Source organism: Myiozetetes cayanensis, unplaced genomic scaffold (assembly GCF_022539395.1).
Source record: "Myiozetetes cayanensis isolate MyiCay16 unplaced genomic scaffold, myiCay2020 scf10, whole genome shotgun sequence".
NCBI lineage: Eukaryota > Metazoa > Chordata > Aves > Passeriformes > Tyrannidae > Myiozetetes > Myiozetetes cayanensis.
The window spans coordinates 16,489,683-16,517,062 of NW_026086605.1; the positions used below are offsets into that span (position 1 = coordinate 16,489,683).

General features: G+C 37.6%; 2 protein-coding genes across 3 annotated transcripts in view; one reads left to right on the forward strand and one right to left on the reverse strand.

The window, feature by feature from the left end:
* The window catches only part of MYOF (myoferlin), a 67,110-nt gene extending 53,871 nt beyond the window's left edge, over positions 1 to 13,239 (reverse strand). Inside the window, exons 1-3 of the mRNA XM_050339917.1 lie at positions 13,060 to 13,239; positions 7,537 to 7,592; positions 6,586 to 6,677 (exon numbers count right to left, since the gene is read on the reverse strand). Coding sequence (XP_050195874.1) covers positions 6,586 to 6,677; positions 7,537 to 7,592; positions 13,060 to 13,147 — 236 coding nt within the window. The 5' untranslated portion in view covers positions 13,148 to 13,239. The remainder of the gene's footprint in view (positions 1 to 6,585; positions 6,678 to 7,536; positions 7,593 to 13,059) is intronic.
* Positions 13,240 to 14,560: 1,321 nt separating this feature from the next.
* On the forward strand, positions 14,561 to 27,065 carry CEP55 (centrosomal protein 55). 2 transcript variants are annotated; one of them, XM_050305455.1, is made up of 8 exons: positions 14,561 to 14,905; positions 16,649 to 16,936; positions 18,986 to 19,030; positions 19,815 to 19,956; positions 21,954 to 22,267; positions 23,798 to 23,869; positions 24,363 to 24,488; positions 24,932 to 27,065. In XM_050305455.1, the coding sequence occupies exons 1-8, from the start codon at positions 14,720 to 14,722 to the stop codon at positions 25,136 to 25,138; spliced, it is 1,380 nt and encodes a 459-aa protein (XP_050161412.1). In that variant the 5' UTR covers positions 14,561 to 14,719; the 3' UTR covers positions 25,139 to 27,065. The 2 variants fall into 2 exon arrangements, with proteins under 2 accessions (XP_050161412.1, XP_050161413.1); XM_050305456.1 differs by lacking the exon at positions 23,798 to 23,869.
* Positions 27,066 to 27,380: the final 315 nt, after the last annotated feature.

Below are 27,380 nucleotides of genomic sequence, written 5' to 3' on the forward strand. Positions count from 1 at the left end.
TCTTGTAAGTATTAAAAGAGCATGTTTTATAAACAAAATACCAGCTTTGCTGCCAAAGCAGAAAAAAGATCTGTACGCAGAGAACCTAACTGAGGTCCCTTGAGGTTACAGTGCTGTTTTATGGAGAAACTAAGAACACAAGGGTATTTTTTGACATAGAGCAAGAGCATTATTATAGCTACTCTTGGGTGTTAAGTTATGAGAACATAAATTTTTTTTTTTGCAAAGTACATTAGGATATGTAAGTATAAAACATTAATTTCCTGCAAGTATATCTTCCTAGTATTACACATTACAAATCCTGTTTAGGGTATGAAAAATAACTACACTTGCTGGTAGAATTACTGTTAGAATTACTTCGGTGCTGTCACCTCCTCAGTCAACTATGCTTTCCCAGTTCATTTCAGTTCTCCAAAACCAGTTGTCTTTTTCACAGTTTTGATTCACTACTCAAACCTTTCACTTCTGCTCCCCAAACTTCCCGAGCACAGTAATATTCCAGCTATCCCTCACATACTCATCACGCAGAGGGGATAGTCTAGATGTGAAAAGTGGTTTTAAGATCAGGCGACGCTGTGGAGAAAATTCACAAAATTCATAAAATTCTGTTCTAATCTTTAAGATGACAATGTCTGAAACTCTGATGCCATTTCTAACACCTATCTCTCTTCTCTTTACTGAGCAGGACACCTGGATCTAGTATTGCAGTCCTGATCCAGTGCCCTTTAAAAAACTACAGAACACCTAGTTATTTCAGTGAGCATTAGAGAAACCATAGGTACATTTTCAGTTTTTATAAATTGTTGGACAGAGATGGAAATTAGCTGAAATGCTGTCTCCATGTGTTTCTCAGCTTTAGGGAGGTTAAGAAGCAATTTCTCTTGTTAATGCAATAAAGTTGCATTCAATCCACAAGGCAAACCTAGATCTGGAACATCACATACACATCCTGGGGTGCCTGTAACACCTACCTAGCCCAGGAAACAACATGGTCTTGCTAACAGAGGGAGGCTGTATTTCTCCCCCTGTCACTTCAGAATTCCAAAAACTGTTGTTACACAGAAGTCAAATCTGACACTACAAGCCAAAGAGAACATCTCCTTCCAAATATGACCCAACTTTTCTGTGTTAAGAGCAGGTGTTGTGCAGACAGTCACTGATACTATTCAGCAGTCAAAGAAAAGCAGAAAAGGTTCATTCCGTGAAGACTGCAAATCCCAGAACAGGTAAGAGAGAAAATACTGGGTAGCTCAGTGCATTTTCCTCTTTATTACCTAGCCTTCTAACATGTTAATAGCTTTGAAAGCAATTATAATATAAGCAAATGGGAAACTATTCCTACAGTTGGAACAAATGCTTAAATTTCCTTTACGCAGCTGGATACTGAAAGAAACCCACTTCAGCCTTTTTCCTTCAATGGAAAACTAATCCATATCAATTCCAAATAGTCTTATTTTCCTTAAATCCTTCTACCGTGACTATGATTTCCCATTTGAAAATAACAAATAGAAATTTATGTATTTTGAAGTGTCACAGAGGGGAAAGACCCAACAAGACTAGCCAAAAGCAGTTAGGCCAAATGTGATTCTGGAGAAAGACAAAGAAAACATTCTCCTATGCACATTTGTAGAAAAATTATGTAGACTTGACATTTTCATTTGATATGAGCTGGAGTGACATACATTAACTTCAAAAACATCAGCAATTCAGAAGCCACTCACAGTTATCTCATGTCATCAAGATGACTGTTTCAGCAACCACACCCTCCTATTTGGTGACATTAACTCAAGAATAGCTGTTCAAAGTAGTGCTTTTGAAACTTTTCACTGTAAATTTCCATTTCTACATCCTTAGCTGTCCTGTGCAAATGATAACTGCACACATCTGAATGCACAGCAACCATTTTTAAAATACTGATCACCTTCAGAAAACTGAAGAGGGAATCAGTTACACACACTACTTGCTCTCAACCAGTTGCCTCTACAGTCCTTTGCTTTCCTCTCCTTTAGCAGGTTGGGCAACAATAGTGTCCGGTCTTTTTCCACTCTAGCAAGACTGAGAAATTTAATACTCAGTCTGTATCCTATCTTAGTTTTCTTCTAAGCTTTAGACAAATTCTAAGCTTTGGGCATTATTCCACGTTCCCCAAAGTAGTCCTGTTCACTGGATTTGTAGTATTTCACTCCACTCTTAGAAAAACCACAGAAATTATGAGGTTGGAAGGAACCACCCAAGATCATCCAGTCCAATGCTTCTGCTCAAGCAGAGTCAGCTAGAACAGAACCATGACCAGTCTGGTTTTGATCATACAGCTACTCAGCAACTGAAGTAATACTTTCAAAAGTAACAAGGAATGCCTCAAAGACATTGATAAGTCTCAGCTTTGTCACTTGTCTAAAGGTCTTGGAGAAAGCCTTTTTTCTGTCATGCTTCTCTCAGTCTCTAATCTTTGGGCTAAGTCAGCTAAATCAGGCTGCAGTGGCTGTTGTGACACCGTGTCCACCAACAGATCATTGATATTCAGTGCTTTGCTGCGAGGTCTGCTACTGTACTTCCTTTTGATATGTAACTAAACTCCCAGTTCTCTGCATGGCTCCTGTGAAGTTGCTGTGTTCCTCTGAACCCTGAAGGCTTTACCTTCAGCAGGATTGTACGTGATCTCCATCTGAAGTCATGACTTACAAGATGACAAGGAGTCCTTTCCTTCCAGCAGAGCTGAAAAGACTTCCTGCTAACTTGTTCATCCTCAAAGGACACTGCTCTTTGCTAGACCTATTTCAGCTTTCTTCCTCTTGCCTGGGCAGACCAACATTTGTCTCCTTTAACTCCAGATCACATTCATCTTTTGACACCATCAAATGGGATAGTTTCTGCTACTGGAATAGCTTAATACATTCTCAGCTGTTCATCAGCTTCTTAAGTCAATCAGGTCTCTTAAACTTTTCCAGCTTTGCAGAAGTAAAGCAAAAAACCTGTCCTGCCACAAGCAATTTCAACATTCTGGTCTACCACTGTTGACCTACACTTGTTCAAAAGCTGATTTTGAACCTTACCAGCACTAGGCCTACGACACTTTCCTGCCAGTAACCAAAGGGAAATACTTAGTTCATAAGCATGAAATCAATGAACTACTGATGACCAACTACTGAACACAGAGTTGCACTTGTGCCAAAGCCAATTAATCCGTTAGCACTGTGGTTAGCACTTCCCCTTAGCTGCCTAAATAGCCAAGAGAAGTGAAACTTCACAACCCTGTCTGGATCAGGAAATGCTAACTCACAGTGCCAACCATTTCATTATTCTTCTTGGTTTGAAGGTAGCGATCTATACTAAATTCTTTAACATATCATATCCTCCAGCTGCTTATATATTACTTCTACTAGAAACCCAGAGGTTTCAATCTCCTGAGAGTCAAGCATTTAAGTTCTTTTCCCTATTTTTAAGGGTTTATTTTGGCAGAGGTCTATATTTATTATTCTCATCAGCAAACTTGATTCCACACTGCATTTATAATTGCTATACTCAACCTTTCTTTCTCAGTGTGTTTCACTATAGAGTCTATGCTACAGAACCCAATACCCACCTACTGTTATTTGTGCTATGTTGAACAATTTTTATTAAGAAAAAACCCTATTTATCATTAGTTATTTGGTAATATTCTTTGCATGAACAAACTTTAAAAAAACCCAAAACATGGATACTGTTTTGTACACGAAAGAAAGCCCAAAACGGAATCTTAAACTGGCTAGATCTTGCATACAGTGAATACAAGGGAAGCCTGCAATTATGCACAGTCACATTTATGTGGAAAACAATCCACTCAAAAGGGTACAGCTGTAGGAGGATTCAAACAATCTAGAAATTATTAAACTATGAAAAATACTTAATCACGATTAAATAATTTGCTGCCCTGTTCATTTGTGGCTGGATTTTTCTGCTAGAGAAAAGGGTGTGCCCAAGCTGTTTTTCCTCTGTCACTAGGTTACTAACTACACAAAGGACATGGGGAAACACATAATTCCAAGTCTTTCAAATAGAATGAAAATCACTTCATACAGACACAGCTTTAACTTCCTGTTAATATTTTTTTTCCTAACTTCACAGGGACAACTAAAGTTACTGGGGATTTTTTTGATTTAGTGTTTTGGTTTTTTTTAACTGCATAAATATTTGTGTTCTGAGAATTTGAAATCTTTCTACTAACAGTTTTAGATGTAATAGAAAACAGATGTGTTCTCTTTTCAAACATCTTTATGCTGGAAAATCTAACTAAGCATGAATCATATGAGTTCTCTGGTTTACTTCTACAGTGGTCTGCCTGCAGTGGTGGTTTGCTTTATTTATCTTTTCCAATGACTGTGTCTTTTTACTATGAAGAACACTCATTTAATCTATCTGCAAAAGTTTAGTGATCCTGTAAATGAAGAAGTAAATTCTATCTCCAGGAAAAAAAGAAATGGAAAAATACACAAATGTTCTTTCAGGGTTAATTTACAGGAACATGCCAAAGCAATGAGTTCAGTGCTTTGGCACAGTGTAAAAGCAGAATAACATCCACTGTATTACTCGTCCTGCGTCAGTTCAAGAACGAACTGGATGAACGGCTTTATCAGTTTCAGAACAAATCATGTCTCACACTGCAGTCTTTTGCTCTGTCGTTCCAGAGGGGAGTATGCATTTTATAGTCACTTCTTAGGCACAGCAACAGACCAGGTGCCTGGAACTAGTTAGGATTAACACTGCATGGAATAGCAGAGTGTGGATTGGCCAGGAGCTGTGTGAGTGAGCAGCCAGAGAAGGAGGTTGGGTTGAGAAACTCATTGCTCTGCTGCCAGCCTACACTGCAGCAAAGACAGTGCAGAACACTGTTCTCTACCTTGCAAATAACAATAGCAATCCCCACTGATTATTTTCCTCCAGAAGAAAGAAAACAAACCCAAAGATATGGTGTAGTTTCTTCTCGTTTCTCATTCTCAGGCATCAGAGGTCCCTAGACATACTGTACAATCAAAAACAAAATCCAAAATCAATCTAGGCTTGAAAGTAAAATATATAAAAACATGAACCTCTAAGGGAAAGATTGTTGATTTTGACTCAAACTCTACTCAGCTTACACACTTGATACGCCTCCCAAGTTAAAGGGTCTACTCCTGAATGTCAGAAGCACACAGCAAACACTGGGTTTCTTAAACTGTCATCAGAATAGCTCTCAACAGTAAGGACCTTAGGCAGGCATTGTACTCCACCTTTGCAATCCTGAACTAGCACGCAGACAAAACAAGGGAGTGTCATTTGCACACTCTGAGCACCTTTCTGAAATGCTGCAACACTGCAGGCACATATCTGACTACAGACTTTTTCTTAAGTAGTAAAAGAGGATACTGTGAAAAAATACCAAATTTGATATGGTAGTCCTAAATCTCTCTCCAACTCAGTAAATAGAATTGGTAACTCTACAGAAATACAGGTTATGCATATATCGAGTGATAGGTGAGAAACTTATTCCATATTTCCCCCTTTCATGTACTCTTTTGCCTAAATGTGATGGTTCATTAATGTCAAATCCCTTTTGCTGTTACAGTGCTATTTGTCTTTAAAAAAATTTCAAGATGCTATTTCCTATTATCTTGTTACAATCAGGATGCCTGCTGATGTGTTTCCCTCTTCTCACTCCCCACATCACACACTGCAAATATGTGGCTGCTATCGATGATCTGTTTTCAAAGAGCATTATTCTGAAGGTGTCACTCTGGCTTTGGTATGGACTATATATTCCATACATGGAAGTCACACTCCCAAGAATTCCAGTGGTTTATTTTTTAAATTGTAGACAGAAAAAGTATGTCGAGAACAACTTCCAGTGCATAAAACTCAAGCAAACCAAACAGGCATTTGCACAAGCTGGGGGTTAAGCATTACAAATATGAGTCTAGATGGTATTTACAAATAGAGTTTGAAAACCAGAAAAAAACCCCAACCAGAAACAAAGTAACACATGCCTGCTTAACTTTGAACCTACACAGAGAGTAAAACGTTTTAGGTGCTTCAGATAATCACCTTTTTTTCTGATACATTATCAAATCCATTACAAAATTCTGATTACTAACAAGCTTTCCTATCTCAGGTTCTGGGATTTCCCTAAAGTCAGAGGAATTCAATATATTCCTGCTTTACTGACCTGCAGGAATGTCAAGAATGAGAGACCTGAGGGCATTGGCTTGATTCACAGTGATTTTATGACTGAGCTGTTAAGAATATTGTAAAAACCTGAATCTACATATTGGGAGGAGGCAGAGAGTAGTAAAGAAAAGCTAACAATGGAATTGGACTACTATCAATAAACATGACTGTATGTCTAACTCATACCAAATCTGCCACGATAAAACAAGAGAGATGGTTTGATATACTCCCTTTCAAAACAGCCACAGCCAACACTATGAAGCACTGACAGAGAAGAGAGAGCATAGCAAACAGCAGCAAACAGCAGCAAACAACAGCTATCAGTTCCATTTTCCCCCTGTACTTCTGTATTGAAAGTTTTGTTTAATAGTGAGAAGGAGGAGGGTTGGGGAAGGAAGAACGTACTTGTTTTGTCCAATTGTTTCAAAATCCTTCACAATAATTGTTAGGGAAGATGAATTATCCAGAGCAATTCCTTTCAAGTCAAATTCAAGAATCTGAACCAAAAAAAAAAAAAAAAATGGACCAAACCCAAATTATTATTACAATTTATGTAGAAATTAATTAACAGAAGAGTAGCACATACAACAAAACTATTCAGAAATAAATTTTGCACTTAGTGAGAGACCCAATCAGCTTACATTTGCAAAAGCAAAGATAAAAATGCTCATAGCCCATATCTGATTTGCTAATTACTAGTAACAATAACAGAGTTGTTTAATAGTGACCCATAACCTCTTTTGCAGTTCCACTTCCTCACACTAACATACATGTTCTCTTGTCACTCATAATATCTGATACGATTCCTCTCCAATACTGGCTGAGGTCAGTTTTTGTAGAATTTAGACAAATAGATGTAGGTTGACTTTCTTTGTATTTCTAATTACAAAATGTAAGAATAATCTTTAACTTTTATTTAAGATTGTGAAAAAACACTACTAAGAAAATATTTTCCCCAAGAAAAATATTACTGAAGATGCAAAATAGGACTAGTCCTACAAATAAACCATTAGGAATTTCAATGCACGATTTATTCTAATTCTGTAGGGTTTTCCTAGGATGTAATAAATGATCCATTTATGTTCCCATACATGTGGCTAAATAATGGCTGAGTATCATTTGATCAAAAGAAAGTAGGAACAAAACTGGGCCATAAACTCATCTGTTATCCATCTAATTTTACATCAAAATATTACTTAATGAATTGCAATACATGGTGCAAGATGAATCCCTTCACCTGCATCTACTAACACTAGTTCCTCTTCCTAACAACATACACAACTGTTAAAACAGACTTACTGGCTTTAAAAGCATTTTTTCTTTAAAGGGACCAAGGATTTATTTAAAAAAAATTACCTCATTCCAAACAGGATTAAGTTCACTGTCAATTTTCTTTGTTTTCTTTTTTTCATCTGCAAATACAAACAAAGTGTGATTATTTGTTTTTGCTAAAGCACTACACAAATATCATTTTTCCTTTCACTTCTCAAAAGAAAATTTGAACTTTAAACCAAACGTTCCAGATATTTTTACCTCTTCCAGTAGTTGCACAATTTACAATCAAAAGGTCCTCTGGGCAATTTTAGTAATTGAGGCTTTTCTTTCTGTTTTGTTAAGCATATCTAGATGAATTCCCAAAAAGCAAAATAAATATTCAGGTTTTTCAGCCTTTTATGACCCTTGGCTGCAACTTGAATAATGATGAAAAAAAAAGAAATACTAAAAGACTTGGAGACATCAAACCAAACAGTAACCTCCAAGTGATAGTACTGAAGTACTACTTTGGAAAGTGGTAATGAAAATGTGTTACATATTTACCATATCCAAACTACAAAATACTTGTAAGTGTTTAGTTCTGAAAGAAAATCACATGAAAAAATATTTTTAGAAGATATGCACGCAGAGTCAGCATGTTCTGCTTTAAATGAGCAAATACACATGCATGTAAGAGGAAATGCAATCCTTCCTGAAAAAATGGTTTCCAGAGGTTATGTAGATCACTTCACCAACATTTACTGTGGCCTAAAAATTACAAATTTTCCATACTTCAAATTTGCATTTGGGCGACCTACAAATGTGTGGTAATGTGGTGTAAATGGTAATGTGTGGTGTAAATGATATATACTATGGCACTATTTTTCCTTTTCAATTGCACTATTTGTACACAGCTCTGATGGAGAACAAATCTTTTGACTCTGAGAAGCACCAAAGAACACTGACAACACCACAGCTCTTTACACAGAAATTGCATCTATTTGTGATAACAAATGAGCATATTTAAGTACAGTCAGTAAAACCACTGCTGATCTACAAAATGCTTAGCCACCGCAAGAAGGGCAAGTTTCAAACACACTCCTTGTACTTGACTACAGTAAAGATAACTGGATTTTTATTATTCATAAGCCATGACTACACTTAGCCAGGAAAACGTTGCAAAGGCCTGGGAAAGAAACTTGCCAAATGGGCAAGCTCATATACCCACTACTCAGGCAGGAGACTGTGCTGGCTCCTTTCATTGGATGAGAGTGGGTTGTACTGAAAAAGTCAGCCCATGCTGCAAAGTGTGAGAACTGACTCACATTTATGTAACAAGAATTGTCTACAATTTATACAGGATATTGACTCACACCGTAGGACAAAGGAAAGAGCTTTCATAACATACCATGCTGTGGACTCATATTTTACAGAACAAAGCACTAATTAACAAGCTAGTGAGAGAAGTTCGACCTCATGTTATCTAATAGGAGACAGTGCATTTTCAAAACTGAGTGTCCAGAAGATCTAGGGTTTGGCACTGTGATAGTCAGGGAAAAGAGGTTTTCAGTGCTGGTGAAAAAATGAACCATTGTAGCTGTTTGTAAAGGAGATAGTGAATCACACATCTGATTCTGATAGAACTAATGGAGAAAAGTCCTATGATCACTACCTAAGCTCAAATGTAGCTCTCTAAGGTAAGGAACGCACAGGCTTGAACAACAGTCAAGAAAATTCTTGACAAGGAGCAAAATTTTGCACTCTGGACTACCCATTTTCATACAAGCAAAAGATTTATGTTTCCACTAACAATATGCTTATTCTAGATTCTAATGAGAAGAAACCTTTTTGTGCTATGCATCTGTGTGAACACTGGATAAAAAAACACTGGGAAACATCTTCCATTGGGTTCCAGTTGTAATTTTAGTCAGTTTGAGTGTGGCATTAACATTCCTCATGGAGGTATTTTGCATATATTCTCTTTACTGACTTTCCTTTTATTACACTTCTATCAGTATTTTAATGCATGGTGTGTGTGTGGGGGGGGGATGTTTGGCTTTTAAGCTGTTGGCAAAGCTCTTCCTTTCTTCCAACCAGAAACCTCATTGCCAGGCAGGGTAAGAAGGACTGCACAGTTATTCCAAGTGCTCAGGCTTCTTCCTCTGCTTCTAATTATTCCAGCTATATAGCAAAGCCTAGGAATTACCTAAGGATAAACTGTAAGATATGGCCAGCCATCATTTTTAGTTTGGCCCTACCAAGAAACAAGAAATTATAGTGGCTACAGGTAGGAGACTCTATACATTTGTTTCTTTAATTACAATAGCTGTGGTAGTGTAGAAGAAATCACTATTAGCCTTATCTTCATCAAGGTGTTAAACTTCCACATGCTGGTCAATATTCTCAAGATTTTTAAAAATGATAACTGTTTAAATAATAACTGTTTCATCATTAGAAAGATAATTACAATTCTGCAAAACAACCAATGCTTCCATCTTAAATATTTTCTTCTATCATAAATCACATTTTAATCAATTTCAGCAGGTGGGGAATAGCAGAAGCAAACATTATCTTTTATAACAGTCCTAAGTGTTAGATGCAAGAGACAATCATATTTCAGTTAATTAAGTTTTCCATAAAGCTTTTGTGAAAGGAGAATTAAGACTGCATAGTGGCAGCAACTGCCAGATCAAATGGGCAGATCTCCAAAAATCTCCAAACCCCAATGTAGCTAATTTAATTCTCTGCAAAACAGAAAATATAAATTTAGTGAATAAATGTACTCTAAAACTCTTTTCTCTCACACACTCAAATATAAACTAACATAACTATGCACTGTTGCAGGCCTGCTGGAAAGCTCTTAGATTAAACACAAATGGAAAAAGAAATTTTACTCTAGTTGGTCCAACCAAGCTAAATGCCATTTCACCTCAGTTTTAAATGCATAAATTGCAATGAGGCAGTCAAAAGGAATGATCAAAGCACTAAATGCCCTAATATTGACTGCACATATAACCAACGGAGTAAATTTTTACACCCTAAGACAAGAATCTAACAAACCAAAACAATTATACTGATTTAATCATTACCACTTAGTGCCATTTTAGGAAATGGTAGCAGTCTTTCGTATTAATTGGACTAATAATAATTTGTCTCATGCTGAGTGATGAACTCAGAATTCTGCAAGAAAAGCACCCAGTTCCAGATAGCGATATTAGTTTACTCTCAGGGTGTAGTTCTCTTTGAAAAGTGAGCTGTTCTTAAAGTAAATAAAAGTTCCATCCCTTTGGACTGAACATAAATGTGTGAAAAAAAGAGTCAAATGTTTGCACAAAACCCCTCTATTGTAAGATATCAAAACAGAAACAGTTGCCTATTTCCTTTTAATATGAAGTTAATATAAATCACTGTATTAACTGAATTGATTGTAATTTGATGAAGTCTATCCTATTCATAGATGAAAGTGTATTAATTTATGTGTCTTCATATGTAAAACCTTTGCAGTCACTTTCATATGAGCAGTTGTAGGACCATAAGGTTTTTCTTTACAGCACAGCTGCAAAGGTCTTATCCTGAGAGACACTGTGTGATTTCATGGAAGCCTTAAATTTACTGAACCTGACATCAGCAAAGGCTCTGTAAATTAGAGTTTGAACACAATACTGTTTAATGAAATGTCAGCTTCCACAGCAATTTTCCATCAAATGAGTGCTGCTCACTAAGACTTCACTGAGAACACCCCCAAGTCAAACAAGAACATGAAAATGTACTGCAGGGCTACAGCCAAAGTCCTGCAAATGCTTGAGGTTTTCCCAGTCTAGAAAATGCACTCCCAAACATGTTATGTCCCCCAGGATCTTCACTGGGTAGGGACTAAAGTTAAAGACCGATGCCCTTTGACATAAATCTTCCCAAAATAAGACTGTTTTCCCATTTCTACACATTAACAGGGTGAGAACGGAATCATCAGTGTATATAAAAAGACATCTATAAACATTAACAGCCGGAAGTTCAACATATTTCTGATATGATCCCTACGCCCTTGCATTTGGCAAACAGGCACTCCACTCAGAAATTAACTTGGAGCTGCTTAACAGCTGGCATATTTTCTGTCCCCCTTGAATCACTCTGGACAGAAAGCAAAAAATCAGACTGCTGCTATGCAGTAAACCCATATAAATAGAAGCAGCATGAGAAATTAAATATCCTACTAAACCTGTCACAATTTCGAAGTTGTATTTGAGACACTGGTTAAGTATGTTTGTGAACATTAAAAATCCCAGTTATAGCACGTAAAGAATATAAATATAAAGTCATTCCTTCAATGTCTGTTGTCCAGTTCCTGCATCTGGATAACTGGAAGACTGAAAAACAAATCCAGCAATGCAGAAAAAAAAAATCTTTAACTTATATTTACTAGGTAAAAGTGAACTACATTAGAGCACATAATAGGAACAAAAGATTACCAGGAGGGATTAAACAGACACTGAAGACTTAAAGAGGTGGAGGCATAAACCAACCCTGGAGCATAAAACTGCAGGAAGAGAGGAAACACAGAAAGGCAAAACTGTAACAGGAAAACAAAGAAAAAAGACAAGGAACTGAAAAGAGAATATGGATACTTAAGAAGTAGCAGAATATGGTACAAAGCAGAGAAATTTTAGTATCATCACTTTTTGCAGGGCAAGTAAAATCATATTTTAAGAGTTAAGAAGTTCCAAAAGCTACTGAGACAGTCTCTGCCACTTGTTCCAACACATAAGGGGGTAAAAACCACACAAATGTAGGAAATCAGGTCACCAGGAATTAAGATGCCTGTTTGTCACATTTCAGTTTTAGGTATTACATGATCTAAAATTGCTTGGAGGTTTTGGCACCTTAAAGATAAATTATTGCATGAAATGAAGCTCCTCTAGTCTAGCCAAGTGAGGAAATGATGGCAACAGTTAAAGTAAAATATAATTAGCTTTACATATAAGTGCTAATTTTATCACAGTCTTCTTATCCCATATATAACTGACAAGCAATGAAAGTGTATAAAATGTGCTTTTCTTCCTAAATTTTTAAATTAAATAATCTCAACAGGCAAAATTTTGAAGTGCAATTTAGTTTGTAAAAAAACCCAAAAACAACCACAAACCCCAAAACCTAAAATAAAAACAAACACCTTCAGTAATGGTATTACTGTTTTTCAACATGCTACTACTAAAAATAAACCAGTCACAATAAAAATGTTTGTAACAGTGAGCAGTGGCTTTGCAAAGTGATCAAGATAAGAAAGTTTTTTTAGACGGAAAACAAGGTAATCTTCAATACCAGAATTGAAAATTGATTTATCTATGCAATTAGATTTGTGTTTCTAAAGCAAAAGGGTAAGCCTTTGCAAAAGCTTGTAAAATGTGGATCCTGAAACAGAAGCACAGCTGGACAGAACAGACCAATGCACTCCACCCAGTTCAAACTTCATTCAGGTAACTCCTGTCTCTCTAATTAAAAACTCTTCCCTAAAACTGCATCAGACATAGCTTCAGGAAAACATGTTTTCACAGATTTTCAAATACTTACAAAGGGCACTGTGTTACAAAAAACTTCCTCCCCGACTACATTTATGACAGTTTTCCTTACCTTTAAAAATAACAGAAACGATAGGATCTGGTTTCCCAAACTTGGTTTTAGGGATATTGGTAGCAGATTCCACAATTACCCGAAGCATTGTTTCCCGTCTTGCCTAAATGTCGACTGTTACAAAATAAATTCGAGGAAGTCTTCAGTTTCACACTCCTTAACTTCTGGACTGAAATGCTAGCAGGAAGAGGAGGCAGGGAATTGCTGGTTTACAATAAAGAAGGTCTATGGGTGGATCTATGACGGACTAGCTACTCAATCTAGGGAAAAAAAAAGTCCTGTAAATTGACACCAAGTTCTGTTTGCCGCACAAAAAAGAGCTCTCGCTAATGAAATCCTGTAACAGAAAGGACACAGTGCAAAAACGAGTGCAGATTTATTTTGAGGTGGGTTTTTTGGTTGCTTTTATTCTGAAGCTGTGTGATAAATCTCTAGTAAGAAACTAAGGCAAGAGTAAGCATTAAGCAACATGAACACTAAACATTACACACGATCCTAGTATTCAAGATATATCAAATCTTCATCTTGGTATACCAAGGTATGAAATTTCACGATGGTTTATATTTTTTCCCCTCTTAATTCGCAGAACTTCATTGTTTGCAAAGGCTCTTGGCTTGCCTCCGTGTCAGCCTACAGTCACAAACTAGCGCTGGTCCCCAAAACCAGTGTAAGTTCTCCCCCTCCCGTTGCGTTCTGGAACAACGATGTATTGCACAGTAAACGCTGCAGCTTCGTCACGGAACAGGCTGGATTTAGTACATTTATTGAGAAATTATTAAAATATATACGCATAACTAAAACTGCAAAATAATTAAGGAAATGCGTACAAAAGAGAAAAAAAAAAGATGGTATCACCCTCTGTATTGTTTGGAGGCATATGTTTTGTCTGAACATAAACATGTGCACTAACAATTGGGTAACGTGAAACCAGGTAAAACTTACACGACAGGCACAAGAGCTCTGAGCTGCCCCGGGCTCAGCGTTACAGCAAGTTTATCTCAGCTGTGGAGCAGTTGTTAAAACCCCCGAGGTGCACACTGCCACTGCAACACGTGTGCCCAGCAGGGATGAGGGGGAAACGGCAAGATGGAGCAAGATGAGTCACACGTAAGCACACTTCAGCCTAGTTCTTATGTGATCACAGAGAACTATCCCACCTTATTTCGGAATTTCTGAAAGTATTAGATTTTGGGTAGATTAGGAGCATTTCAGGAGGAGAAACAACGTAATCTGACCCACGTGCGTTCAGGGAGGGACCGGGACAGAGAAACACAAGCGACAGCACCGAGCGGGCCCCGGGGGTGTTCCACGCTCAGCCCCCGCGCTCCCAGCCCCGCCATCGCCGCGGCGGAGGGCGGGGACAGGCAGGGCCGGGCCGCGACACGAGAGGGCAGCACCGCCCGCCCCGGCCACCAGCTCCAAACCCCCGGAACTGACGGGCCGCGGCCGCGGGATTCAAACTCCCGGAAGCGGCGCCGGGCCGGGGCCGGGCGGGCTGTGGGTTGGGGTGCTCGGGCCCCGTCCCGTCCCACGGAGCGGGAGCCGGCAGCAGGATCCGGGGAGCCCTGCGCTTGACTCCAGCTGTCGGAAGCCATGTCCTGCCCGCTAGAAGGGATCGCTGTTCCGTGACGCCGCCTTCGGGTTTCACAGGCGCCGAAAGATGAACCCCAAGACCGCCAAGGATCGTATTATGGCCAAGTGGGGCTTAAAGTCGAGCAGCTCCAGAGCTGAGAGTGGGCCGGAGAAGGGTAAAGAGGAGAGCGCTGCGCTGAGGCCTCAGAGCACGGAGGCAGCCGCGGCCGGGAGCGGCGGGACGGCGGAGGCGGAGAGGAGCGGGCTCCTCCAGGTGAGCGGGGTGTGCCGGGCCGGCCCCAGCCGGGAGCGAGAGCCCCGCCTCTGCTCTCGAAACTGCGCTCACTTCCATGGCACTGCTGGCGTAGTACTCTTAGACGGTTTAGACAAACTTTTAGCTTGACATTTTCGTTCTCGTGTGCTTTTCAGGGGTGACTGAACTAATAAAATCACACTCACCTGACAAGGCTGCTGGATACAAAGACTTGAGGCCAGAGGTGCCAGACCTGTCCTCTCGTGTCCAACAGGTCTCAGAGAATTATTTTAAGCACTTTCTGCAAAGCATATTATGTTTGCAAACATTTGCCTAAGAACATGCCAAAAAGTGCTGGGTGTTTGCTTGAATTGAATTGTCAAACTCCCCCTCGGTTATAGGTAAATAACACTGTAGTCAGGTCCCTACATTCTTCCACTGCAACCAAAGAGCAGAAACTAAGACACTGCAAATTCCACCCAAGGTAAACCTGTGGTTGCAGAGAGAGAAGTTCCAGACTTAGTGTGTAACTTGGTCACATACTGTCAAGCTTCCCAGAAGGACTGCAAAACTTTAGGTAGACTCTTTCAAAGGATACAACTAATGCATACTGGGCACACTAATATTTCAAGGCCATTTCTTTTGGCAGAAAGGCTTTTCTTGTGTCTGTGCCACAATGTCAGTTGAGAAATCCTAAGCCAAGTATCAGCTATGGCTGGGCAGCTCATGTACAGTTGTGGCTAAATTCCTTAGTGTATTTGCTGTGCCTGTTAGCATTTGCTACTTGCTCATTGTTGGTTACTTAATACTAAGTTCCTAGTTTACAGGTGGAAAATCACACCCATGTTTAGATGTACCAAGTACTCTTTGGTGTCAATATTTTAATTTTAGTGAGTGCTCTGTGGTGTTCAACCAATTCCAGAAAATTCAATTTCTTTCAGGTTTTTTGCCATCTTCTAATGACTTGTCAACATGTAAGATTTCAGGATTGGCCTTTGTCACTAAAAATTAAATGCTCTCGCATCAGAAGTTTATGGAAAGCCTCAAGGTATCTTAAATGCAGTACTAATTCTGTGTAATAATTACCTGTGCTGGAGGCCTAGTGAAAAAAGAGTGCCTATTGAAAATATCTACTAAAGCACATTTTGAAGCTAATGGTCCAGATAATGTGGAAAATGGGATCCTTCACCTGAATGCTTTATTATAACTTTTGTAACCTCACTTACTGTCATGTAGTTTGCAAGAAGGCTCTGCTGCTTCCCAAAAGCTACTAAACATGCTGAGAAATAAGCGAAGAAATGTATCACTGTCTTCACTGGAAGTGTTTTGAAGTTCTTGTACTGCTTGTGTTTGAAGGTTCATATGCTGTAGTGATCTATATTCAGATACAAAACTGAGTACCTACCAAGCCTGGGAAATTTGGTTCTTTGCATTCTTTCCCTGTTTCATCTACTTCATCTACTCATTTTGCTATCACTTGAAATATTTCAGATGATTGTGCTAGTATTGTCCGTTTGGAGTAAAAAATAATATTCTCAGCTAAATAAAGGCTAACAGAGAATCTTTGAAAGTGAATATCATAGAATGGGTTGGGTTGGAAGAGACCTTAAAGATCATCTAGTTCCAACCTTCCTGACGTGAGCTGGGACACCTTCCACTAGACTTGGTTGCTCAGATCACTCAAGCTATTGTAAACTTGCTCATGTATTTGTTGCATAGACTAACTTATTCATTTGTGTCACCTTTTTATTCTGTTTCATTTAGAGAATACATTCCCTTGAAAAAGAAAAAGAAAAACACAACCATCTTGTTGGAGAGAAGGACAGGGAAATCCAAAACCTGAGAGACAAGCTTAAGTCCAAAACCAAGAATAGTGAAGTCTCCTTACTACAAAATCAACTAGAGGAAAAAACAAAGGAAGCAGAAAGGAGAGAACAGTTACTTTGTTCTCTATCAGAAGAAATTAACCGGTTAAAATGTAATTTATCTGCGGTCATGGCAAAGTGCTCTGATCTGGAGAACAAAGCCAGTAGCACTTCTCAGGCATCCCAGGTAAGCACTAAAGAAATGCTGTAGTTGCAAATTGGAATTTGTGCTCACTAAGCACCAATACTTGTTATAAAATAGGATGGGTTTTTAATTTTCTTATAAACTGCATTGCATTCTGAAATATTCTTGTATGTAGAGAGATGATATCCAAATAGAATGCTAAATGAAGAACAGTCAGGGAGCACAACTTCAGGCAACACAGCTGGGGAGGGAAGTCTCTCATGCTGTACTGAAAGGTCCCTTGTTCAAGCTCACATGGGTAGTTTGACTGGTGTACTACATGTAATGATCACTGTGGCTTAAGCAGATGGTATGCCCTTCTTGGATTGCGTGTTCAGTGATTAGACAGACTGAGAAGGCAGCAGTAATGGAGATGTGGGGCACTAATGATGGCAAACTAAGCTCCTCACCTAATTCAGCTTCAGTCATGAGAGTATCTTTCTCTTCTCTGCTCTTATGGATCCTCATTTGTCTCTGTTGTTAAAACTAATTGTACTTTCTATGGCATCACATGCAGTAAATACTTCACTGAGACACAAGACAGGACAGGAACAGGGAGTTTCTCCTCTCATGCTAAGTGGTCAGTAGGTATGATGCCAATCCTTGGCAGCATTTACAAGTGCATTCAATCTGCACCTGCAGATGGTGCTGGTTCCCTCTGCTCTACAAGGAACTTGAGCAATTTCTAGAAATTCTGCTTTAGCCAAATACATAACAAAAAATCTTAATCTACCACTTTTGAATGATAATACATGTATATATATATCACTTCTACTAATGAAGTATATTAGTAAATACCACTTTAAATACAATGTATTTATTTTCAATTTTAAGAGACGTTGAACTGAGTTAGAGAATTTAAAATGTATGTAAAGTCAACAGATTTTCTGATATTTTCTATAATAAACTACAAAAACACCTATTACTCTAAAACCGTAATTCTCTTAAAATCTTAACTGATCTATCAACAGAAGACAACAAATATGACTGATATTTTGACTGGATGTCATGGAAAACTTGAAAACAAGTCTAGCAGTGCCGCTTGAAACTGCTAGGTGGCATGTGAGCTCTGAAATAGAAACAACAGTTGTATGACAGTTTTCACTGCGGCAGGATTCAAACGTTCATATAAACAATTGCAGTGTCTTTAAATCCTATTTTTATGAGGAAGTGCTGAAGTTTAATGATTGCATTCAAAGCTTCTCTGTATTTTTCAGTTATATAATTTGTTGTAAATTGTGTTCCAAAACCCATAGGAAAACCCGTAGGAAAAATGTTGTTTGGATTTGGGTAGCAATCTATTTTTTTCTTATTGAAGTTCCCTCCGACTTACATCTACACAATTTCACAAATTCATTCTATCATGCAGAGAATAAAAATGTCAAATTATGGAAGAAATGTAACTGTTTACCTGCTCTCTAGATTTAGATGGGTCTAAAGAACTCTCTGACTCATACTTCAAGCACTGTACTGTGGATCAGGTCTCAAAAAAATCAGGCAGTTTGTCCTTACTGTTCCAGACAGGCTTGCCTGACTTCCCAGATGTTAACAATCTTCCTGTTACCCCAAAGAAGCTTTCAAGGTCTCTGTAGCTTTCCCCCAATAACTCCTGTAGGTCTGGTGTATTGTCAAACGTATGAGGATACAAAAATAGAACAAGCATTTTTTTTGTGTACTTAAAAAATATCCTAAATATCTTTATTTCAAAAGCTCTTTGGAGAACACCCTTCAGGTCTTCCAAGAGTGCAGTTCAACAGAAAACACATGATGATCTTCTTAGGAAATGTTCTAATGTAACTATGAGTTGCAGAGTTATGGAATAAATTAAATGTAAATCTTTCTCCCATCTCTTTCTGAACAGTCTGTTTTAAATATATGAAATGGTTTTCTACATAACTTAGATCCTTTAAGAAAAAAACAACAACCAGCTCTAAAGATCTTTAAACACGAAAGGCACATGTGTTTATGTGAAATTAATAGTTATATAGGAGTAGCTTTGCTCTTTCAGCCATCTGTTTTAAACAATGCTAACAGGTTGTTCTTTGTCTGCAGGAAGCTGTAACAAACAGCACCGAAGTTGAAAGACAACTGAAAGATGTAAGTTTCCTGTACAACATTGCAAGTACATGTCATCTGCATTGTGATACATAAGAATTATCATCGTATACATTTTTGGTAGTATGGAACCTCAGAGGGTATGTTTCCCTCCAAAATATGATATCTTAAATCATTTCATGGTAAGACAATAATTTAAATTCAAAGAAACCCAAAAACTTGCAGAATAAAAAAACTGAGATAAGATTTCCATCATCTTTGAAAAACCTTGCTCAGAAGATCAGAACAAAGGGGTTACTGACAAATCAGCAGCCTTGAGGAACCTGGTCTGGCACTGCTTGGAGTAGCATGAAGCTGGATCAGAAACCTCCTGAGGTCCCTTCCAAGCTGAATAATTCTGTGATCCAACTGGCTAAAAAAATCCATGTCCTAGTTCTTAGAAACTCTAAGTTCCATTTTCAAGGTCTGTTATTTTATGTTTTATTTTATATTCAAGGTTGAAAAGTTAATTTTTCATAATCTAGGCATGTGACTCAAGAAAGCCTTTGTTCTTTAACTCATTTTCCCATTCCAAGAAGTAATCCAATTATAATCCAATAATATTGCTGCAGTTTTAACTTATGTTCAGCATCCTGACTTATATATATTTCCAAATGAAGATGGATTTATTTATTGTACAGAGATTCCTACAATTTGCAGCAGACATAGCTTATCTTTAAACTGTACAATATACAACTTCTAGCATTTTTAAGAAATAAGACAAATACTTTTAAAATCGGATAAATTACCAGAAACTTTTTTTGTTCTTCTGTTTATTTTCTTGAAGGCTCTTGAGAAAAACCAACAGTGGCTACTGTATGACCAGCAACGGGAAGCATATGTCAGGGGATTGCTTGGAAGGATCTTTGAACTTGAACAGAAGTCAGAAATAGTTAGCCAACAAGAATCTAAAGGATTCAGTTCAGAAGGTATTGACTTTATTTTTTCCCCACAAGTGACCCAAACCATAATTATCTATAGAATAAATTTTCTGAAAACATGTGATGGCACAATTAATCAAAATCAAGACTTTGTTTTCAGTGCTTTGTCTGCTTAATGGTAAAACTTGGTTAAGTAATATTTCTTTGCTTCCTGTTATCTGTGTTACTTACCGACAGTACTTCATGTTCTTATCCACTTCAAAGATGGTTTTTAACAGCCCTGACACTCTATTAGCAACCTCTCTGTTTGCTGAAAGTGTTGAGGCAAATAGGTGTCTCCCATCCTTCTAAGTACACTTTCAACAGACATAATGGAAGCATTAAGGATTTATTAGCTAGGTGTGGATCAGATTTTTTAAAATTTACTTTTTTCAAAATAAATATTATAAAAATGACTCAAGATTGCCACGTTCTTTACTCACCTCAACAGTTGTTACAGGGCATGAAAACCTGTGATAGGTTTTGGCACCTCTCCAAAACAGTGTTTCGCAATATGGATCTGGCCACCTCCAGCTCACACTTCCTTGCTGTGCAGTTCCTCAGTAAGGCACACCCTCTCAGTATTAATAGAATTAAAATCACATTGAGAAGAACCAGAAGGTGTTGACTTGCTTTACTTATTATCAAACTATTATTTCATATATGCTGCAAGTGACCCACAAGGTAAATTCATTAAATGTGGAGATTAATTAAGATTCATTAAGAGCATACCCACAGACTTGCCACAATAACTCACATGCAGTGGCTTGGTTTCTGTATTGTTTGAATCTTTATGGAAAACAGTAAAATATCATCATAATCTTGTTTTGATTCTGTTCAGAAATCACTGAACAGTATTTTTAGATGAAGACAGACTGAAGTAGTAGCTCACCAGGAAATGTAACTCAAGAGTTCCTGCAGTCAAAGCTTTGTCATCAGAGCAGCCAGGAGACCAGGAGTTAGGATGTAAGAAGGTTCCTCCCTTCAAGCAGCTAGACAGTAGCAGAAATCCAGGTTTCTAAGAACCTACCTATGCAAGTTGAAAGTAGAGATGACAACTTTTTCCAAGGAAAATCTTGTCTGTCTCTGAGGACGTCACCACCCTATAAAGGAGTATTGCTTTTGAGAAGATAAGGCGTAGTTCGTAGCTGAGGGAAGGGAGAACAGTCAAGTTAGAAACTCTCCTGGTAAATTACACTTTGAAGAAATAGGATAAGTCTTCAGTCATAACAGTATCAAACAGTGCCAAAAATCAGCAAATCTCATGACATTTTTCATTCCTTGTTCTTCTATTTTGTATTACTACTGACTGTATTACTGCAAGCCTCTTAATTTTTTCCTACTTACTAAACTTTTCTTGTGTCAATAAGCAGAAATTTTTCAAACCGTGGTTTAAGTAATAGTCACTAGCCAAGAAGCAGTTGGGGTTTTTTAGCAAAAGAACTACCCCAGTTCTTTCTATTTGCCATTTAGAAGTAAATTATGACATACAATTTGAAGAAGATGGTCTACAAAAGACAGTGGATGGCCTGAGTTTGGTCAACAAAGGTGAAATAGAGTTTATCAGATCCCCAGGGTATCTCTGGGGAAGGAGTAATGCTAAGGAGGCTAAAAATGGAAGTAAGAATCTAGTGCCTTTGGGTCAGATTCCCACGTGTCAGTATAATGCATAAGGCCATGTAAGAACTGTGTGGGTCATGGAGCTTGTGTAGATGGGGCAAAGGATGTGATATTGCTACAAGGGTTAGTGATGGAAGAAGCTGTAGCACAGAATATTATGCACAAGCCAGGTTGTAATTTTCCAGTAACTATATTGTTAAGGAGACTTTATGCATTATAAATATTGAAAGACGTTTTAACTAAAGTTTGGTCCTAATCTGGCCTGTGTAATAGCCTACTATGTCAATTTCTATTAATAAGCCTTAAAATGCTTAAGGATTTAGTGCTCTGCTTTTTAAGTGGGTTTTTTTCCACATTATTAACTCAATTTTTTCTGACTCATTAAGGTCATCTGCAAGAGGAAAAGCAAGAATACTATGACCAGCTGCTACTAACTGCTAAGAGACATCTTGAGACTGAAAGATGCACTGTAACCCAGCTGAGATCTGAACTTAATGAATTCAAAAAGAAATATGAAGAAGCACAAGGAGAAATAATGAGTTTAAATGCATTATTGCAGTCGCAGCAGGTTGCTGATGTGAAGGCTCAAGAAAATGAAAATAAAATGAAAGAGAAAGTGCAAAAACTAAAACAGGATAATGAAACTCTCAGAGAAAAGCTCAGAGAAGGAAAAAAAAAAGCTGAAGATCTTTCTTGTAAGGTAAGTGGATGCATTTAGAGGTTTGAGATAATTTCAAAAAATCAAGAGAGATGAAAAGTCATACTTAATCAGAATGGCCCATCACTCACTCTAATAACCGTTCTTTCCATAGATCTAGACTTATGACCTTGTGCTTAAAACTGAGTTGTCTAAACAAGGAACTTCTTTGTTCACTTATTTCCCTAGTCTTGTGGGACATGAGGGAGAAGTGAGAAAATACTGAATTGATTCTAATATATTCTTCATCCTCAAGGCTAATAGTAAATGAGGATAGAAAAGGTGAAAATTAATTTTATCCTGTGCCCCTGACTATGGAATATCATTGATACTTGCTGTCACCTGGCAGCTACAATGCACACATGGGCTTGTAGTTTCATACTTACTGAATAAGCAGCTGTGCCTCTGGATAGTGCCCTCAGCCAAACACTGTAGCCATGCAGCTGGATTTTTTTTTTCCTTTGCTTTTCCATTCAAATGAGTTCCTGCATTTGATTCTCTATAGGATGGATAAGAACTCTGCAAGTACCCCTGAGTACTAGAAAGCAAGGGACAGATAGCAAGGCAAGGGATGGACCCTAAGCTGGGGGAAGACATGAATGTGCTGTGTGTTTGTCTTTAAAAATACTCAGTGCTTACCTTCCTTTGTATGAAATACTCGTGAGGAGTGTGCCACTTCTGCTACATAGAGAATTACAGCGGTGTCTTGGGATATACCTGTCAGCATGGTGGCACTAACCAAAAGAAAAAAAAATCTATTGTTTCTTCTTCTGGACATGAAATCATGACCACATATCTGCTGAAGAGAAACTGGAAAGTTGTCCTTGAAGGACAGACCTCAGGGCATTTAAATAAGATAGACTTGCTACTAGAATTCTGGGGTCAATAATAAAGCAATGTAGAACTGAAATTTGAAATAAGAGAATAAAATTTTCTAGACACTAAAGTAGACTAAAACCAGATCAGTAGTTCAGCCCTCTAAACACAGGGTGGTTCTCACTGGTTAATAATGATTAAAAGATGTTTATTTTTTGAAGCAGAACAGCACCATTATTATAAAAGTTGATACAGGCTGAAAGCGTAGGATATTTTAATGTATGCAATTACTTAATCATTACAGTATAGTACTTTCTGAGCCTTAAACTTGTTCTCTTCTATTATAAAAAAACGAATTTGCATTGTTTGATACTGTTAGCATTGTGTCGTGTTAGTACAAACGTAGGTTTTGTGTGTAAGTTTTGTCGGCATCCTGGCAATTACCTAGGAAATTTCAGTTTTGTGTTTCTTTTTTTAACAATAACATCATCCTGCATTCCCCTTGCTCTGTGCAATAATGAATTTTCTGTGGGAAAATTCCTCAGGGAAGTAGAGATATTTGGATTGGGTTTGGCTGTTGCATAACAGGCATACATTTTCTGTTGGTGTGGGAATGTAAAAGTTTACTTCCATCCCACTCTAGCTTCATCATTTTTTCAAGCTTATTAACTATTGTATATGAAAGTTGTTTGTTACAAGTGTTCCTCTGCCTTATAGGTGCAACTTCTTCATAAATCATTGCTCAAACAGAAAGAGGAGCACACAAGGATAGCTTTGTTGGAACAACAGGTACCCAATTATATGCTAAGATGTTTATATCCTAATCTCTATTATACATAAAGTCTTTCTAGACTAACTTCAAATTTAAAAATTATTAGTATATTAAATAAAGCAATACTAGCCATGGATATTCAACTGTGAATAATCTCTTGATGCTTCTAAAAATTTTGACACATCTGCCAAGAGGAAAATCCGCATCCTTTTATTAATGAGTGTGATCAAACCTGATATTATTTTCTCCACAATCACTTGTTCAACAGTTACAGCCCCAGATAAGGTGCAGGAAACATCCTTAAACCAATCAGTTCGTTGAAGTTTTGTAGTATATTTTTGATAAAGCAACAAGTGATTTTTAATTTTTTTTTTTCATTTTCCTTTTAATCCCATTTTAGGATATGATTGCAGGGCAAAACTGACTTTAAACACATAAATGGGAAATATTCCTCCCCATTCTTAATAATTCTGACTTAAATTCTTTGTTTTTCACTTTGGGGGCTGCCAGATCCAGACATGCACCACAGACTTAGAGAATGGAAAGGTTGATCGCCAGAACTTGGAGCATCAGTTAAACAAAGTCCTCAAGGAACTGCGCAAGGCCAGGGAGCAAATATCCCGTCTGGAACCTCTGGTATGTACTGAGTAACTTGCAGGTGAATTCAGTCAGGGATTGTGCTAAACATACATCTTCTCACTTTGGGATCTTATTTCAACTGTACTGAGTAACTGTCCTTACATCCTTCAGGTATGTGGTCCCAAGGAGCAGAACCCTATGACAGCCAGCTAGCCAGGCACTGCTTTTCCTGCAGTGCTGCAGCAGGAGATGTAGGATAGTCAGGTTCCTGGGAACACAACTGTGTTTTGTATCAGAATGTGTTCCCTAGTTTTGTCTGTTGCACAGTGACAAAGCTCCATCAGGCTTCTGCTCAGACTTGCTGCCGGTGAGCAAGACACAATCCTTAGTGCTGTAACACACACAAGGCTTGTGTGCCATCAAGCCTTAATGTTTTTTCCTACAGTATTTGATCAGGGCATGTGTGCACCAGTCTTACACTAAACCTCCTCCTTTTCCAGAAACTCCGGGAATCTGGACGTGTGGAACGACAAGAAGAACTGCAAGCCCTGTTTGACGAGAAGCTGACCACGTATGACAGAAGTCCTTCCCCGAAACATTCAAGCCTCCTTGATGAAAGTTTTCTCGAGTGTCCCAGATGTAAAGCGCTGTATCCAACAAGCCAGCACAGAGAATTGCTAGCACATATTGACTTCTGTACGGCTTGAGCTCCAAATGGACTTACTATATTTGCTTTACACATGCTGCCAATATGCTCAGCAAGAGATCTTTCAAAGCTTTATTCTTAAGGTTCTAGAAAGTATTGCTCATTTCATCATTCAGTTCTACAGAAACATTATTAAGAGGATAATAATTTAGCCTCAAATATTTTGCCTGAAGTTTTTGGAAAAAAAACAGTTATTGCACTTTTGGTTTCAAATGGAAATATTTTTAGAATTAGGAATATCTTAAATAGTAAACTACTGACTTTTTTTTTTTTTTTTTTTTTTTGCACTATTAAATATAAGAACAGTAAAAGCACAGGTATTGTGTCAGGCTTTATTTTAACGTTTGGCATATCCAGTTCTTGGTTGGTGAATCCTGATGATTGTGCTTGTACCTGAACTAACAAGAATAGCTGCAAAAGATTTTTGGCCCTCGTAGGTGCACTATATATATATTTATGTATACATGCTGTGTGTATGTATGTGTAGTGTGTATAGTATATATAGACATAAACCATATACATGTGAAATATCATCTTGATAGATAAAAACTCAGGAGGGTCTTGTTAGATATTTGCTGCTTAAGATTCATGTTGAAAACATCGGTCATAAGTAGCTTATTTTCCTGAACCACAATCAGTGGTGACTAAAATTCTGACCAAGGTTTAAACTCTTCTCAAAAAAAAAAACTTCCTAGCAAATACAAACTTTGTTGGTGCTGAAAAGCTTATGTTTCAGACGATGTCAGAGGCCATTTTTGAAGTTTGGATATAAAATTATGCTGAATTAAACTTGTTTGTACTTCTGTATTTTAGAGATTAAAGTTGAGAAATTTCAGTTATTCAATCTTATATTTGACAAATGTCCCAAACTGTAGTTATTATAAATTGCCCTAGTGGATTTGAAGTGTCACTGTATTTTGATATTACTACAGGAAACAAAGTTAGTAATTCTGGCAACAAATTAGAAACTGGCAAAAAAATTCCCTTATGGATTTGGAATTGCAGTACTATTTTTCTCTAGCACCTGCTGTAAACCTGAATCTGTTTCCAGTGTTTTGGTCCTTGCATGTGTAGTGAAGTCCCAAAAGAGGTTCCTTTTGTGGAAATTATTAAAATGAAGAAATTTTACAAAGATACACTAGTTGAGAATAAATTTGCTTCTTTTACATGTTTGTGGTTTGCTGAGGAAAGTCAAACACCCAAGGTCCATCCTTCTCTGGCATACTGATTCCGATTGCTAGCTAGTATCAGCTTTTCACATCATGCTTTGCTGCAAAGCTGTGTGCATTTACCCTGTAATGTTCACCTTAATCTTTGATGGTTAAACCTTTTTCTTAAATATGAGTGTGTTTTCCAAGTTATTTTCAATAACTTATAGTAACAAGTGATACTATTATTGATTAAATCCAGTGTTTGTAAGACAGAAAGCCAATGTTAAAAGCTATTATCTTTATATCTGAAATATCTGTGCCAAATTTACTATATTAGCCACTCTCTTTGCCAAATTTATTATATTAGCCACTTTATCCAGTTTTCAATTTCACTGACCATTCTCAGGCTAATCTTTGTATTTGACAATTTGCTCAAGTGTTAGCAACAGGCTTTCTGACCAAAGATATAATGAACTAACGAATAAAACAGAAATAATGCTTCAGAATCTCAAGGTTTTGCTGTGCGAAATTGTCATCATTTCATGGTCTTTCTAAAGATCTTTTAGTTCAGGATAATAACTATGCTTTTCATTGAACCCCAATAATTTTAATCTCTAATTAAACTACTTTTGAAAGTTTAAGTTAGTTGTCTTTTAACAACACCTTAATCAGCTAGTATTCTGTTCCCAGTTGCACACTCAGCATAGTTTCTCCAAAAGGAAATCCTGATCTTTTATGTATTATAGATGAAATAAATTTGCCTACTGTGGGTCAGCACTCTTCAGTAGTTCTGAGACTTTCTTAAATTAGCATGAAACACTTTCTCATTAGAAGCTGGCACTGTAGTGCGAGACTCAGAAAGCTGATAATGTGATAACCTTTAAAAAGTTTTGTTCACTCCAGAACCTTTTCTGAACTTTAACAGTGGATTTAGTCCTACCTGCTAAATATTACACCTAAGCACAAAAAAAAAACCCCTTGCTGATAAATTTATAGATCATAGTGTGGTATATATTAAACAATATTAAAATGACATTCTAGTGAATAGAAAATGCCTGTTTTGAAACAAGAACCACAAATACTATTGTCATC